Genomic DNA, 18,487 nt, shown 5'->3' with positions numbered 1-18,487 from the left:
GGGCACCTATATGCTACTTGGGAGGCTGAGACAAGAGAATCCCTTAAGCCCAAGAGTTTGAGGTGGCTGTGAGCTGCGACACCACAGCACTCTACCCAGGGTGACATAGTGAGATTCTGTCTTAAAAAAAAAAAAAAAAAATACCAACCAAGTAGAAATTCTGGAACAGTGGAAAGCCTTAACAATAGGCTAGATCAGGCAAAAGAGAGAATCTCAGAAATTGAAAACACTTATGAGATAAGCAAATCAGTCAAACAGAAAAAATAGAGAAATAAGAGAAATGAACAAAGCCTACAAGAAATGGGATTATGTAAAATAGCCAAACATAAGAATCATGGGCACCTCAGAGAGTGAAGAAAACACACAGGGTTGGATAATTTATTTGAGGGAATAATTGAAGAAAATTTCCCTGGCCTTGAAATATAAATCTAGATATCCAGGTACAAGACGTATGAAGGACTCCAGGAAACTCATTGGAAAGAGGCAGTCACCACTACACATGGTCCTGAGCCCTGCTGGGCTTTGGCTGGCAAAAGTAAACACAAAAGAGTCACTGGTAGGATCAGTAAGGTGAAAACAGCAGGTAATTTACAAAGGAAGACCTATCAGACTAACTGCAGACTTCTCAACTAAGTTTCATATTTGAGGGAGAAGTACTTTTTAGACAAGGAAGTACTAAGGGGATTTGTGAAGATCAGATCAGCCCTACAAGAAGTATTCAGACCTGCATTGTGTACTGATCAGGACAATAGGCACCCACTAGTGTGAAAACATCCAAAAGCTAATGTTCAGAGTCCAGATACCACAGCAACTTAAGAGCTAAAACAAAGCAATAAGGGTCTACTCCACGGGATGAATAGAAATCCACCACTTACCAATTCCTTCAGTGAATATGAATGGCTTGAACTCTCCACTCAAGAGGCATAGACTGAATGGATAAAAAAACACGCCCGAGTATCTGTTGTCTACAGGAAATATTTCTAACCCACAAGGACTCATTTAGACTCTAGGTGAATGGCTGGAAAACAATATTCCATGCAAACACAAAACAAAAGAAAGCTGGTGTAGCCATTCTCACATCAGGTAACAAAGACTTCAAGCTGACAAAAGTAAAGAAAGACAAAGATGGTCATTATATAAGGATAAAGGGACCAATTCAACAAGAAGGCTTAACAATCCTGAATATTTATGTACCTAACACAGTGGTGCCCATACTCATAAAGCAAATTCTACTTGATTTAAACAGAATGACAATAGCAGTGCCACCTGAAAGATCCTCCAAATAGAAAATAAAGAATAATAGACTTAAACAGAACTCTAGAACAAATGGATCTGATAGGTATTTATACACTGGTCTGCCACCAAACTACCAAATGTACATTCTTCTCATCAGCTCATGGAACATTCTCTAAAATTGATCACATCCTAGTATATAAAACATGTCTCAACAGATTATAAAGAAAAACCCCAGAAATTACACCATGTATCCTCTCATACCACAGTGGAATAAAACTAGAAATTAATTCCAATAGAAACAAGCATTGCTACATAAAGTCATGGAAACTAAACAACCTATTACTGAATGATAGTTCAGTCAAGGAGGAGATAAAGGTGGAAATCAGAGGATTTTTTGAACTAAATGATAATAGAGACACAAGTGATCAAGATCTGTGGGATACAGCAAAAGCAGTACTGAGGAAAACTGATAGCCCTGAATGCCTACATCCAAAAGATAGATCATAGACCAACAATCTAACCAGTTATCTCAAGAAACTGGAAAAGGAAGAGCGAACCAATCCCAATCCCTGCAGAAGAAAAGAAGTTGAGCAGATTAGAGCAGACTTTAAATGAAGTTGAAAACAAAAGAACTATACAGAAGATTAATGAAACAAAAACTTGGTTCTCTGAAATGATAAAATTGGCAGGTCTCTTGCTAAATTAACCAGAAACAAACAAACAAACAAAAGGGCTGTATAAACTAAGAAATGAAAAAGGAGAAATCACACTGATGATATGGAAGTACAAATATCATCTCTGAAGATACAATGTCAGACAATTAAGTTTGTGAGCTCATCCTAGAAAATGCTACATACCTCCTTGCTGAATATCACTATGGTCACCTTGGAAGCATTGCTCTTGGCCATGTGGTGTCTGTGCACTTTTTCTAGGATGAGTTTGTGAAATTAATTGACCTCATATAAAAATTTCCATGCTCATAAACTTGAAAATGTAGAGGAAATAGATAATTTCTTGAAAACACACAACCTCCCTAAGCTCAATCAGGAAGAAATAGAACTGAACAATATCAAGTACCAAAATTGAAGCAGTGATACAAACATCCCAACAAAAAAAAAAGTTCCTAACCAGACAGTTTCACACATGAATTTTACTATACCTGCAAATTATTCCATAACATTGAGAAAGGTTCTCCAACTTGTTCTATGAAGCCAGAGCCACCTTGATACCAGGAAAGGACACAGTGAAAAAAAAATTACAGACCAGTATCCCTCATGAATATAGATGCAAAATTTTTAAAGAAATCTTAGCAAACTGAATTCAGCCATATACCAACAAAATAATTCACCACCATCAAATGGGCTTGTATCCTAGAGATACAAGGATGGTTCAGCATTCACGCGTCTATAAGTAATTCATTACATAAATAGAAATAAAAACAAAGACATATGATCTTCTCAATAGACATAGAAAAAGCATTTGACAAAATTCAGTGCCCTTTATGATAAGAACACTTAACAAAATTGGCATGGTTGGGCATACCTCAAAATTACGAATGCCATATATGACAAAACCACAGCTAATATCATTCTGAATGGGGAAAAATTGAAAGCATTGCTTCGTAGAACTAGATCAGATAAGGTTACCCACTTACCACTTCCATTCAGCATAGTGTTGCAAGTCCTAGCCAGAGCACTCAGACAAGAGAAATCAAGGGTATCCAAAAGGGGAAAAAAGAGGTCAAACTATCATTCTTTGCTGACTATATATTCTTGTATCTAGAAAATCTTAAAGTATCAACCAAGAGACTCCTGGAATTGATAAATAAATTTGGCAAAGTCTTAGGCTACAAAGACAATGAATACAAGCCAATAGCTTTCATAAAAGATAACCATAGTCAGACTGAGAATCAAATCAAAGATTTAATACCTTTCACAGTAGCAACAAAGAAAATAAAATACTTAGGAATATATTTAAAGAAGTGGAAGACCTATATAGGAAGAACCGTGAAACTCTGAGGAAAGAAACTGTAGAGGATGTAAACAAATGGAAAAGAGTTATTATGCTCTCATAGATTGGCAGACTCAACACTGTTAAAATGTCTGTACTGGCCAAAGTGATCTACAGATTCAACATGATATTTATTAAAATACCAATGTTATTTATTGATGATCTAGAAAAAGTAGTTCTATGTTATGTATAGAACCAGAAAATACCCTAATAGCCAAGTTAATCTTATATAAGAAGAGCAAATCAGGAGGCGTCACTTTACCAGGTTTCAAACTATTTTACAAGGCTATAGTAAACAAAACAGCATGGCATTGGCACAAAAACAGAGATGTAAACCTACCTGTGGATCAGAATGGACAACCCAGATATAAAACCATTCTCATGTTGTCACCTGAGCTTTGACAAAGCAGATAAAAACCTATACTGTGACAGAGAGTCTGTATTCACTAAATGGTGTTGGGAAAATTGGATAGCTTCATGTAGAAGACTGAAAAAGGATCCACACCTCCCACTACTCACAAAAATTATTTCACAATGGATAAAATACTTAAGGCACAAAACTATAAAAACTCTAGGAAAAATAGTGGGAAAAACTCTTTATTAGATTATTAGTTCTAGGCAAAGAATTTATGAAAAAGACCCCAGAAGCAGTTACAGCTGCCACAAAAATGAATAAATGGGACATGATCAAATTAAAAAGGTTCTGTATAGTCAAGGATACAATTAAAAGAGCAAATAGACAACCCATAGAATGGGAGAAATATTTGAATGCTATACATCTGATAAAGGGCTGATAATCAGAATATACAAATAATTCAACCTTATAAGCAAGAAAAAAACAACCCCATAAAAGGTGGGCAAAAGATAAGAACAGAAACTTTTCAAATGAAGATAATCTGATGGCCAAAAACGTGAAAAAATGCTCAACGTCTCTTATCATCAGGGAAATGCAAAAAAAAACCACAATGAGCTATCCCTTAACTCCAGCAAGAATGGCTTTTGTCAGAAAGTTCCAAAACAAGAGATGCTATTGTGGATGTGGAGAGATAGAAACTTATACACTGTTGATACGACTACAAACCAGTACAAACTCTATGGAAAGTAATGTGGAGATAACTTAGAGAACTAAAAGTAGACCTACCATTTGATCTGGCAATCCCACTGGTGAGTATTTACCCAAAGGAAAAAGTCATTTTATCAAAAGACACATGGCACTCAAATGTTTATTGTAGCACAATTCACAATTGTAAAGATGTGGAAACACCCCAAGGGCCCACCAATACATGAGTGGATTAATGTAGCATATGTATACCATGGAGTACTACACAGCCATAAAAAAGGTGATCTAGTATCTTTTGTAATAACCTGGATGGAACTGGAAACCATTCTTCTACGTGAAGTATCTCAAGAATGGAAAAACAAGCATCACACGCACTCAATACTAAACTGGAACTAATTGATCAACTTATATGCTTATATGGAAGTAAAACACTGAAAATATAGCAGATGGTGGGTAGGTAGAGGGGACGGATAAATTCATATGTGCAGTGCACACAGTCTGAATGAGAGGCACCCTTATAACTTTGACTCAGTCTGTACAAATTAAAGTATGTAACCGAAACTTGTGTTCCCCTGTAATACTCTGAAATTAAAAAAAAATAAAGTTATTTTGCTAAGTCTGGATTTTAAAATTTTACTTTCAGAATTACCAACAATGATTTAACAGATACACAGCAAAATACCTTCTTACAGTCCATTTTTAGACTTGTTAAAATGCTGGAAATATTCTGCATTGTTTTATAATACTGCAATAAAATAATAGAACATCAAGTTAAATTTATCTGAAAATCTATACGATCATTTATTTCTTTTAGAGGATGCCATGGCTATGACTACTTGATAGCTTTAAACACATGTAACATTTACCCTTGAATTTATTATTTTTTAAAAACTTTTGACATTTCCAGATATTTTTTATCATTGTGGAAACAAAAGTTTATGTATGGTGTTTCATTTGTCATTTGGAAAATTTAATTTCTTATTTAGATACAATGAACACAAATCTGAATTTTATATATATATATATATATATTTTTTGGATTTTGGCCAGGGCTAGGTTTGAACCCGCCACCTCTGGCATATGGGACCGGTGCCCTACTCCTTGAGCCACAGGCGCCGCCCCTGAATTTTATATTTTAATGTTTTCCTTCTAATAATGGAAATTCATTCAAACATTTTTAAGCCTGTGTATTAATAAATAAGATGGACTGTTGATTTGGACCATGTAATTGTGCTAAGAGGTTCAAATATCGGTTTTGTTAGCTTCTACTAACATTAGAAATAATATTTTGGCGGCGCCTGTGGCTCAGCGGGTAGGGCGCTGGCCCCACATGCCGAGGGTGGTGGTTCAAACCCGGCCCGGCCAAACTGCAACAAAAAAAAAATAGCCGGGTGTTGTGGCGGGCGCCTATAATCCCAGCTACTTGGGAGGCTGAGGCAAGAGAATCGCCTAAGCCTAGGAGTTGGAGGTTGCTGTGAGCTGTGTGACGCCACGGCACTCTACCAAGGGCGATAAAGTGAGACTCTGTCTCTACAAAAAAAAAAAAAAAAAAAGAAATAATATTTTAACATAGCATTTGGAGGAATATTTAGTATTTAGATATTTTTAAAATTCTATTTAGAAGAGGTTATGTGACATTTTTTGATTGAGACTCCCAAACATTGTTGAATAAAGTCTTTTTCAATGAGAAAACTAACACTGAGAGATTTTACTATAAAGGATTTCCTTATGTTTTAGTTTGAAATACATAATAAATTTCTGCTTGAATTTCTCTTCTGACTGGTGCTACTTTCAAAAAGTTATCTTTATACTACATACTATCTGGAAAATTCATAGACCCACGAGTTAACTTTTTTTTTTATTAAATCATAACTGTATACATTGATATGATCATGGAGCATCATACACTCGCTTCATAGACCATTTGACACATTTTTATCACAATGGTTAACATAGCCTTTCAGGCGTTATCTCAGTTCCTTCTGATTCAACTAACGTTTTGTATAGTTTCAATTTCCTTTTTTCTCAGTAGAACTTGTGTAGCTATTACTAATGTTATTTTTGAAGTTGATTCTTTTTTTTTTTGGCAGTTTTTGGCCGGGGCTGGTTTTGAACCCGCCACCTCCAGCATACGGGGGCCCGTGCCCCACTCCTTTGAGCCAGAGGTGCCGCCCTTGAAGTTGATTCTTAATTGCTTAAAATTAGCTTTTCATGTTCTATGAAGTATGGGCCAACAGCTTTAACTTCTCGAATCACGCACATCTTGAAGATTTGATAAAAATACTTAAAGTTGGGCATGTACAACATTATGTGGTTTTAGGAGTTTCATAGATCCCCTTCAAGTCCCCTGTACTATGGTATTACAGAGATAGGTAAGACAATTTATGGGGATCACAGAGAATGTTTTCATTTTTCCCAGTGATGGTTTGAAGTGTCAAAGTATCAGTTTATTCTGTTTTTAGATGTCTCTGCTTTTCCTTTTAAAAAACAAAAACATGTTCCCTGCTGTTGCATCTCTGCCCTCAAGATTCTTGATTTAGTGGTACAGAAACACGTGGACAGGAGAATTGTTTTAAAAGGGTATACAGATAATATGTTGTGGGAATGTAGGAAGGTTTAATTATGACTGGAGGTCTGAAGGAAGACTTCACAGAAGAAGGAGGGTGAAAAGAATTTTTATAGGAAAAGTAGGAAAGGGAATGCTATGCTGTGGGAACAGCATGTACAAAGGTACAAAGTATTAGAAGTTGACAGTGTACAACATTGGAAGTTTAGTATGAATTAAAATGTTGGGTGTTCAGAATAATACAGTGGGAAATAAAGCAAAGTAGGTTAATCTGGGAAAATAGTGTGGCAAGATGAGGAAGGGTGAAGGGGTATGGTATTCATAGCTTTTTTTCCTTCTGTAGCTTCTTACTAATTTTAATTTTAAAAGTGAAAAGGTTCTGAGAGAGATAAGGACTCAAAAATTAAATAGAACAGTTAAACAGGACAAGAGCATAGAATTTTCAATAGAACTTTCACACAGGAGCAAAGTGTTATAGCTCTGGCACTTTTCAACATACAGAAAATTATGGGTCTCCAGGAAAATAACAACTAGTATAAGCTATATTTCACCAGTAGTAGGTTTATGTTTTTGCTTTGGTATCACAATTTAAGAGTTGCTTTAAAAGAAGTTACAGGTATATTGCTTACTAATTTTTATTGCTCTCTTTCTATCCTTGGAAGTCTCCTTCCCCAAAGATTCATTTAATTCCAAGTTTTTGATAATACACTTAATTTCATACATTGAAGAATTTTAACTGTGTGAACTTTTTCAGATGCTGGTGAGTCTAATAAAAGAGAGAATACATCCACAATGGGTGGTTTTGGAGGTGGAAAGGGTTTTGGAAACAGAGGTAATTACTTGCTTATGATAACTTACAATCAAAACTTGAGTTATTTTTTAATTTAATTTACTGATTGATAGGCATTTTATACTGACATTTAATTTTAAGGTATATATATTCCCTGAGCACCAAAGATCATTTTTATTAAAACTGAACATTTTTAAATTTTATGAAAGATTACTGATACATCTTTTGAAACTAATTTTAGATGCTCCAGAGAAGTATAACTCTGAGACATAGGTTTTTAGGAAATGAGAAATTTGAAAGAAGAATTTGATTTTTTAAAAAATGATGAATAAAAATTAACAGAATTTCTGTGTCACTGAGAGAGGGAAAATTATTGCATGTTGGATTTTAATATACTGAACTTTAGAAAATGAAGAGATTTGAGTTAAATTGTAAAATTTTCAGAATGTTGATATTTTGAAATAGAAAGTATGTAGTGCTTATACTAACATGTGCTTCTGTTTTACCCATGCATATATATAATATATGACATCTGAGGTAATACAGAATGGGCTGAAAAGAAAATTTTAAGAGCATGGAGTTGTCAAATTGATAAAATAGAGTTTATAGTATACACTGAATTAGTTCGCATTCAATATTTATTTATACAGTGGTATATGGTTTATCTTATTTTAAAGGACATCATAATTAGTAGTCCTGTAAGGTACTTTTTTTTTTTTAGGACAGGAAACTGTTTTCAGCAATTTTTATTTATTTATTTATTTTTATTAAATCATAGCTGTGTACATTAATGCGATCATGGGGCACCATACACTGGTTCTATAGACCATTTGACATATTTTCATCACACTGGTTAACATAGCCTTCCTGGCATTTTCTTAGTTATTGTGTTAAGACATTTATATTCTACATTTACTAAGTATCACATGTACCCTTGTAAGTTGCACCGCAGGTGTAATCCCACCTATCACCCTCCCTCTGCCCATCCTCCGCTCTCCCTCCCCTCCCTCTCCCTCTTCCCCATATTCTTAGGTTATAACTGGGTTATAGCTTTCATATGAAAGCTATAAATTAGTTTCATAGTGGGGCTGAGTACATTGGATACTTTTTCTTGCATTCTTGAGATACTTTACTAAGAAGAATATGTTCCAGCTCCATCCAGGTAAACATGAAAGCGGTAAAGTCTCCATCTTTCTTTAAGGCTGCATAATATTCCATGGTGTACATATACCACAATTTATTAATCTATTCGTATGGATTATGGGCACTTGGGCTTTTTCCATGACTTAGCAATTATGAATTGGGCTGCAATAAACATTCTGGTACAAATATCTTTGTTATAATGTGATTTTTGGTCTTCTGGGTATATACCTAGTAGAGGAATTATAGGATTGAATGGAAGGTCTATTTTTAGATGTCTAAGTGTTTTCCAAACATCTTTCTAAAAGGAATGTGTTAATTTGCATTCCCACCAGCAGTGTAGAAGTGTTCCCTTTTCTCCACATCCACGCCAACATCTCTGGTCTTGGGATTTTGTGATATGGGCTAATCTTACTGGAGTTAGATGATATCTCAAAGTTGTTTTGATTTGCATTTCTCTGATGATTAAGGATAATGAGTATTTTTTCCTATGTCTGTAGGCCGTGTGCCTGTCTTCTTCAGAGAAGTTTCTCTTCAAGTCCCTTACCCAACCTGCGATGGGATCACTTGTTCTTTTCTTGCTAATACATTTGAGTTCTCTGTGGATTCTGGTTATTAAACCTTTGTCGGAGACATAACCTGCAAATATCTTCTCCCATTCTGAGAGCTGTCTGCTTGCTTTACTTACTGTGTTCTTGGCTGTGCAGAAGCTTTGTAGTTTGATCAGGTCCCAGTAGTGTATTTTGAAGCTGCTTCAATTGCCCGGGGGGTCCTCCTCATAAAATACTTGCCCAGACCGATTTCTTCAAGAGTTTTCCCTGCACTCTCTTCTAGTATTTTTATAGTTTCATGTCTTAAGTTTAAATCTTTAATCCAGTGAGAGTCTATCTTAGTTAATGATGAAAAGTGTGGGTCCAGTTTCAGTCTTCTACAGGTTGCCAGCCACTTCACCCAGCACCTTGTTAAATAGGAAATCTTTTCCCCACTGAATGTTTTTAATTGGCTTATCAAAGATCAAATAACGGTAAGTAGCTGAGTTCATCTCTTGGTTCTCTATTCTGTTCCATATATCTACCTCTCTGTTTTTGTGCCAGCACCATGCGGTTTGATCACTATTGATTTATAGTATAGTCTGAGGTCCGGTAGCGTGGTTCCTCCTGCTTTGTTTTTATTTCTGAGTAATGTCTTGGCTATTCGAGGTTTTTTCTGATTCTGTATAAAACGAAGTATTAGTAATTCAAGATCTTTAAAGTATGACAGTGGAGCTTTAATAGGGATTGCATTAAAATTGTATGTTTTCAGCAATTTTAAAGTCTATTTTATATTTTGTATAGGTTTTTCGAATAAATTTGAAGAAGGTGACAACTCTGGTTTCTGGAGAGGTAAGTTCAGTGTTTTTGTGTTGACTTTTAAAAAATTAATGTCAAGGATACATGCTAAACAGAAACTAAGATTAAGTCTCTTCCAATTATAATTTATTTTAACTCAGTTTTATGAAGCATCTATATCCTTAATAATATAGATGCCTTAATGAAGGATGTTATTGATTGCAGATAAAGATTTCAAGCATCCTAAGTTGGCCTGTTTCCATCTGGCTTAATCTGTGAGACACCGCTTTTGAAAGCTCTGGTACCTTAAGAAGATGGGCATAGATAGTAGAAGAGCAAGTCAAGAATTGAAATTCTACTCCATATGTAAATACGGTTTAGGATTTGTGAGATCCAATTTAGACTCAAGTCTAAGAAAAAGATTCTTGAGAATGTAAATCATAGTGGAAATTAAAGACATTTCTGTCAAAAGTACTGACACACTGTGGTAATATAGAGAAGAATGAGACTAATGTTGCTACAGTTACAAACAGTAATGGAGTAGTTTTGGGTGAGACTGTTGAAACCTGTATTTAAAAAGCATCCCTGCTTGTTCTGATGCCTCCTTTGGTCACCATTGGTCTATAAAATTTTTTATAACAGTTTGCTTTGGAGTTCCAGACTTTGTTTCATGACTCTTCCCCTACCTGCTAATTGAATAAAGCAGAACAAGTTGCTTAATCTTTCTAAGCCACAGTTTCCTATTCTGTAGAATGGAGGTTATCCATATCATGGATTGTTAAGTAGATTAAATGAGGATTTTTTTTTTTTTTTTGAGACAGTCTCACTGTGTCGCCCTCAGTAGAGTGCATGGTGTCACAGCTCACAGCAACCTCAAACCCTTGGGCTTAAGGGAGTCTCTTGTCTCAGCCTTTCAAGTAGCCAGGACTACAGGTGCCCGCCATAACGCCCGGCTATTTTTTAGTTGTAGTTATCATTGTTGTTTGGCAGGCCCAGGCTGGGTTTGAACCTGCCACTCTCAATGTATGTGGCTGGCATCGTAACCACTGTGCTACGGGCGCTGAGCCTAATGAGGATTTTTAAAAAACAAAAGCTCTGTACCAGACACACTTGTGGTAAACACTTAGTAAGTGCCATCTGTCTATCTTCATTAAACGTTTGAGGCTTGCTGTTCTTATACTTTTTGATTCCCTAAGTTAAAGCCAAGGCTAGACCTGATTACCTTAAAACTCTTTTGGAATAAGGTGGGATTTTAATTAACCAAATAAGACTATTTCCATTTCTCAGCCTTTTGACTAAGATCAAGTGTAGTATCCAAATAACACTGTTTTCCTAAACTTTGCTCATCTCTTTCTTGTTTCTATCTGCTTTTTCTCCCATTCCATTGAAATGAAAACAAAACACAGCTACTATTATGAGAGAGAAAAAGATTTTTATTCTTTTCTATTTCTTTTTGACTGTTACTATTCTAATCTCTCAACTTTTAATCCGTTTAATATTCATGATCATTTCCACTTACCCAAAGACTTTCCAACCCAGTTGAGGCCTTTCTAGAGATGGTAGGTCACAGAACTTTTAGGACAAATTCCAGTTTCTCACAGCACTAGTGAGAGCTTCTTTTCTCCAAAGTGGTCTGCCTTCCTTGCTTTGACCTACTTCAGTTTTCGTTATTAGTTTCCCTAAAATGAAAAATTATTTGTGTGGACTGTAGTCTTTCATTCTCCCAATACTATGTAGTTGACACATCCAGGAGCAGATTTTGAGCTCACAGATGTAGCTTTCAACTCTGCATACAAATGGATGGTGTGTTTCATGGTGGTTTTTCCTGTAATCTAGTTTCCCCAATCAAGTATAGTGTAGCAATAAGGAGCTCAGGTTTTGGGGTTAGAAACTCTAGCTTTGAGACTCAGATCTTCTGGCAGTTGTTAATATTTTGAACAAGGTATTAGATTAGACCTTTCTGTTTTTTGTTTTTCCTCTTTATAAAATGAGGATTACACCTACTTGAGAAGGTTTTCATTAGGATTTAAAAAGTCAGTACATATGCTTTATTTAGAACAGTGCCAGCCACATGTGAGTTCTGTATGTGTTATTTTTATATAATTAATAGGTTGTAACTGTCCTTGTGACCATTATCTCATTTTTGTTTGTGCTTAGATTTATTTTCGAGCTCAGCAGAGATCATTTTTCATTTTTAAAATAAGTTTATTTTGAATAAATATATTCGCAGGAAGTTGCAAAAAATAGTACAGAGAGTTTCCACGTACCCTTCACCCAATTTCTCATAATGTTGTTATTCTGTTTTAATTCCCTGGTCAGAATAACCATAGGTTTGTTTTAAGGGGATAATTGACGAAAGATAATGTGAGACTCTCTTCTCCTTGCTGAGTCCTAAATTAATAGGAGGCTTTTTTCTCTTAGGCAATAAACGATAGCTATCATCATCATTATTTCAGAGCCAACCTTCTTTCTATTCTTTATTTCCTGCTCAGCTCCATTGTATTAAATGCTGCTTTCAAGAAAGTTGTCTTGTTACATGGCTCTTCAGGATTATTTGTCAGTTGTTGACTATGGCTCAAATAGAAGTTCTTGTTACACAAGAGCTCTGGATCATTGTTTATTATAAAAAATATTAATTGGGTAGATTAGTACTTTTATACAGGAACTTAGCCAATAGCCTGCAAGCTGTTTATTCACTTGCTGCCATTTCTCTGACTTAATTATTAATAACATGTCAAAGATCCCTGGAAACCCATCTCTGTTTTTCCCAAATGTGACTTTGTTGGAATCTTCTTGAAAGCTTGAAGTTATATTAATAACAGAACTTTTACATTTTGAAAAATTATTTTTTACTTGCCGTCACCCTACACTTTTAGAATAAACATTTCTGAGAATTTTCTTTCAATAAACTCTAAGATAATTCTTAGGCAGCCTTTAGTATAGTGATCTGTCATAACACTATTTAAAAACCTTTGTAATGGGGCGGCGCCTGTGGCTCAGTGAGTAGGGCGCTGGCCCCATATGCCGAGGGTGGTGGGTTCAAACCCAGCCCCGGCCAAACTGCAACAAAAAAATAGCCGGGTGTTGTGGCGGGTGCCTGTAGTCCCAGCTACTCGGGAGGCTGAGGCAGGAGAATTGCGTAAGCCCAAGAGTTAGAGGTTGCTGTGAGCCGTGTGACGCCCTGGCACTCTACCCAAGGGCGGTACCGTGAGACTCTGTCTCTACAAAAAAAAAAAACCTTTGTAATGTTACTTGTTAATGTTAAAAACAGAAAATCAGAATATTCCTAAATTGTGGGATTAGATTCAAAGGGGGCAAAGTTTGCATATGTTTAAGAAAGCACCAGTGTTTTGTGTTTATTAAGAATGGTTAATTACAGAAAAATATATGTCATTATAAATATATTAGTCATGTGTTTCTCATTGTGTATGGAACATGTGTGAGAGCCACTTGATTATGTGGTAGTTCAGATATTCCTGAAACCGTTTTTAGTCCTATGGACACTTAAGAAATTCTTGTTTTTTGGCTTGTTTCTCCTGGTGCAGCACTTGGCAAACAGTAGGTTCTCAACTATATACTTAACATTGACAGTAACATTTAGATACATTAGGTGATTTGTATAGGGATTTGATTCTTAGTAATATCTTTATTTCTGTTGTTGAAATTATTTGAAAAAATTAAATGTTTATATTTTAATAACAAAAACATTTATTTTGTTACTAATTTATCTTGGTACAGTTTGTTGTTCTTTAGATACTACATCTTTAAAGTTAAAATTATTTAGATGCAATTCACATGTTAAATTTTTATTCAAGAGTCTAATAATGACCGTGAAGATAATCAAACACGGAGCAGAGGGTTTTCCAAGAGAGGCGGTAAGGACCACATTTTGGAGCAATTTGTACTTAAGATGGAGATTAGTAAGTGGCAAAACTGAATTTGGAAGAGTTTGAAAGAAAGAAAAATTCTGGTGGTAAAAGGCTTTAAGAAAAATATTTTGGCATTTGTTTTCTGCTTTTCATACTCGTAGGTTCTCCTCCTTTCATTTTCTTGTGTCACTGGATCTTTTTTCCCCCTAAGATCTCCATAATGTGCCACAAATTACAGATAAAAGACAACTTTGTACTTTACATCTTCCCCTTGTCAGAGATTACTTATTTTGACATTGGTATTTATATTTTCCATATTTGGTAAAAGCTTAATGTTGTACTTTCCTTTTATGACTCTTAATCAATATATTGGTAGAGATTTATATATTCAAAGTATGGATCTAGTTCACTCATTTTAACTCTGTATAATACCTTATTCTTACTTTTTCACCTATTCTGTAACAAAGATAATTTTTAAGATTGGGTAGGATACAGAGCATTTCTGTTCCTCCTTTAAAACAAGAAGATCATAAAAAAAAAAAAACAAGAAGATCATATGGACTTTTTGATACTACTTGGCATCTGTATTATTTTCATCTTCAGTTATTAGTCTCCTCCTATAACTCAGAACTGACATCAACTCTGGGGGAAAAAAAGAGCATGTTTCTTTAAATGTTTGTGTTGTTGCTGTTATGGAGCATTAGCTATAGATTCTAGAGGTACTGAGACATAGTCATTGGCTTATACAGAGAAAGTAAATTTGAAAATGACCCAATTCGAACATACAGAAAAGAGTACTGATTAAAATGACAAAATGTAATGGATAAATTAGATGAATAGAATACATTAATCCAAAGATCTGAAGAAATCCCCTAAGTTTGGAAATGGAAATCATGAAAGCAATTAATAGACCTGGAAGAAAGACTAAGACCTGGTAGTCAAACATGTATCTAAGTATCTCCAGAGAAAATGGGGGAATGGGATGGAGGAAAAAGAAGACTATTCAGAGAGAAAAGAGGAGACTTTTCTAGACTTAGAGAGGCATAGGAGCCATGAAAAAAATAAATAAAAACTAATGCATGTCTTTATGTGTTTATTGAAATTATTGAATTAAAAAGATTAAAAACTTTAGAAACTACCACATGAAAATATATTCACCCGTACAAAAATAATATATTCACAACATATTTTTTTTCCTCAATAAAGGGTAGAGGTCAGAATATAGTAGAATAGTAGATACAGAATGCTGAATGAGAATAGCTCTAAAGCTAAATTGCTATATTCAGATAATTAGGTGCAAGGGAAAAATTATGCCTTTCATGTAAAAATGGTATTTAATACTCTTAGGCTATTGAGGAAGAACTACTAAATCATGTACAGAGGTAAGAAGACATCTGAATATAGGAAGCAAGGGCAGGAAACAAGAAGCAATGCTGAGGCACCCCACCCCAAAAGATAAAAGAATGTAAAATAGGTAAACATATTGGTAAATTGAAGTAAGTACTGACTGAAAAAACGAGCAATGGCTATTAATTTAGGGGGTGGCTGAAACCACAAAAGGACTAAAATACTAGCAAATGAAAAGACTTTAAGTTCTTTACCAGCTCAGAAAAAGTATAAATCACAATAGTTTTCTAGCATATATGGAAAATAGAAACAATCTGATTATCTATTAAGGCCAAAAGAGAAGTCCCAAAATAAAACAGTCTTGTTATATTATACACCATGTTCTTGTATTAAGGTACAATAAAAGTAGAAATCAGTAACAACAAGATTAACCCTCATGGTTTGGAAACTGAATTTCCCAGTTTATAAATAACAATTCATGTGAAATCATGAAATATCTAGAACTTAATGGCAGTAAAAACAGAATATAGCAAAACTTCTGGGATTTAGTTAAAAGTAACTAGCTCTTAGAGGAAGTTTTATGACCTTACATGCATCCATTAGAAAAGAAAATTAAGTATTAAAGTAATTTAAAAAAGAAGGAAGAAAACTCACCATAGAAGGAAGTAAAAAAGAAATAGAACAGATACAATGGAGTGTTGTTCTGCAGTAGAAGAGAATGTAGTAGTTTTCACACATCAACAAAAACAAAGGTGATTAAAAGAAGGTGTAGAAGAATTTATATACAAGGCGAAAACTAAACAGTATGCTGCTTGAGGATATGTGCTTGGTTGAAAAAATAGGAACAAACAGTTGAAAAACAGGTCAGGGTCCTGGTTAAGGGAGTGGTGCTCAGGGCAAGAGGGAGAGGGACATAGGGCAAAAGAAAGACATTGGCTGACCATATTGGAGACATTTTAGTCTCCAGCTGGGTGGCGTCTAAAAAAATGATCTAGGAGATAAACTTTTCTTTTTGAAAAGAGATAAACCCTGACAAGGTTTCTTTTACAAGACAAGGAGGCATTTGCTCACTCCTATCTCCTATCCAACACTTTTGGAGGTTGAGAAGCTGAGGCAAGAGGATCACTTCAGCGCAGGAATGTGAGACTAGCCTGGACAGCATAGCAAAACCCTTGTCTCTGCAAAAAAAAAAAAAAAAAAAAAAAAAAACCAAATAAAAAACTGTCCAGGCACAGTGTTTGTGCCTAAAAGTCCCAGCTACTTGGGAGGCTGAGGTGGGAGGATTGCTTGAGCCCAGGAGTTAGAGGCTACCGTGAATGAGTGAGTGAGCTATGATCATGCCATTGCACTCCAGCCTGAGCAATGCAGTGACTGACACCCTACCTCTTAAAAAAAAAAAAAAAAAAAGAAAGCACAAATAAATAACTTAGAATAAAAAGTGGATGTAGACATTGGTAGAGATTGTTGATAGATCGAGAAGTGTAAGGTTTAGGTAGTAGGTGCATAACTATGAATCTCCTTTGAATTAGCTCTGTCCCATTTTACAAATAGGCTTTTAAAATACGTATAATCTAATATCAAGAAATAGCATATGTAGAATTTTTCCTTATATTGATTATTCTTTTTATGTGTAAATAGTTGCAAATTTATAAACTAAATAGTCTCAACTTCTTTATTTCCTGCCCACTTGGCACTTTGGTTTTGAATTGATATAGTTCTATCCTAGATGGAATCAAATGCTATTTTAAATTTCTACTTTTTTTTTGGTAATTGATTAAAAATAAATTGTTTGTAACAGGAAATTATACTTAATGTGTTCCTACATGTCCTTTGAGTAAGATGTTTACCATTTTCTGTAGGGTGCAATTGCAAGCCTAGGATTTATTTAATCCTTCTGTGGATTGTGGAAATCTAGTTAATTGTACAATTGTAGTGACTTTCAGTGTTTTCTTCATGTGACACCTTTTCCTTTTAGTCATATTTAGTTTTGATTTTTAAAGTAAGCAGTGGGCTCCTTTTAAATCATAGCCATTATCTATTTAAATGAATAAATTCAAATGTTTATAGGTCAAATATGGCATGCCTTTTTAGTAACTATTAATGTCTTAAAATATTTAAAGTTACTAAATTATTCAAACCTTAAATTTAGCCACCATGTGCCCAAGATTTTTTGTTGTTTTGTGTTTTTTTTTTTTTTGTATGTGTGTGTGTTTTAATATTATAGGCTATCAAGCTGGAAATGATTCAGAAGCTTCAGGGCCATCCAGAAGAGGTGGAAGAGGTAGTTTCCGAGTTGGCCGTGGAGGATTTGGTCTAGGAAGTCCAAGTTAGTAGTGTATTGCAAATGATTTGCTTCATCTGTTAAGAAGGAAATGATGAAAAAAATACTACCAAAGAAGGTTGTTATGAGGATTATATGAGAATAGCTTAGCACGGTGGCTGATAGAAATTAATCACCCACACATGTAACATAGTGTTTTAGACACACATGATACTGGTTAAGCTGGAATATATGAATTTTTTTATAAGTGCGTGACTCAGCTCTTTAATACTATTAGTAGTATTTATATACTATTAAATGTTTTGAAGTCTTGGTAATATAGTTGACCTTATAAATAGGTGGCTTTCTATATGGTTGTACCTCCCAACATACCTTCTTTCACCGACATGATTTTCTACCCTAAATTTTCCTAGCTATCATTCCTTGGAGCTAAAGTATTGTCTTCAGAAGTCACTGTTGGAATGTATGTGTCTTTTTAACAGAGGAGGACAGATTAGTGGTTTTGGAAGCTAAAAATACCAATTGTAATCATGATTTAATAGATGTGTGTAGATAAGTGAATTATCAAAAAAGTGGAAGGGTCTGAAGGGTTGCTGTATAGGACTGGTAAGGTTTGATTTGGCAACAGCAGGGGTGCTTTCTGGAGAATGAACAATGAAGTGATGCAGTGTGAAGTATCTGGGGCAGTTTCTGGAGGATGTTTTTATAACATATTTTGGCACAGCATTGGCTTTAAGTTCCTTTAAAAAGTAATTGTAATAAAATAAAAATAAATAAAATAAAAACAGAATTTGTAATTGAAGGATATAATCTGTAGAGAAATCCTCTGTGTAATACTTAGAAAAATACTCATAATTCTT

At 34.8% G+C, this 18,487-nt stretch overlaps 1 protein-coding gene across 1 annotated transcript in view; it reads left to right on the top strand.

The window, feature by feature from the left end:
- The window catches only part of DDX4 (DEAD-box helicase 4), an 89,913-nt gene that overhangs the window by 25,450 nt on the left and 45,976 nt on the right, over positions 1–18,487 (top strand). The window contains exons 4-7 of the mRNA XM_053596281.1: positions 7,627–7,704; positions 10,137–10,184; positions 13,946–14,005; positions 17,571–17,672. Coding sequence (XP_053452256.1) covers positions 7,627–7,704; positions 10,137–10,184; positions 13,946–14,005; positions 17,571–17,672 — 288 coding nt within the window. The remainder of the gene's footprint in view (positions 1–7,626; positions 7,705–10,136; positions 10,185–13,945; positions 14,006–17,570; positions 17,673–18,487) is intronic.

This window comes from Nycticebus coucang, chromosome 1, assembly GCF_027406575.1.
Source record: "Nycticebus coucang isolate mNycCou1 chromosome 1, mNycCou1.pri, whole genome shotgun sequence".
Lineage (NCBI taxonomy): Eukaryota > Metazoa > Chordata > Mammalia > Primates > Lorisidae > Nycticebus > Nycticebus coucang.
The sequence above is the reverse complement of the archived record's forward strand: the minus strand, read 5'-3'. Positions and strand labels throughout refer to the sequence as shown.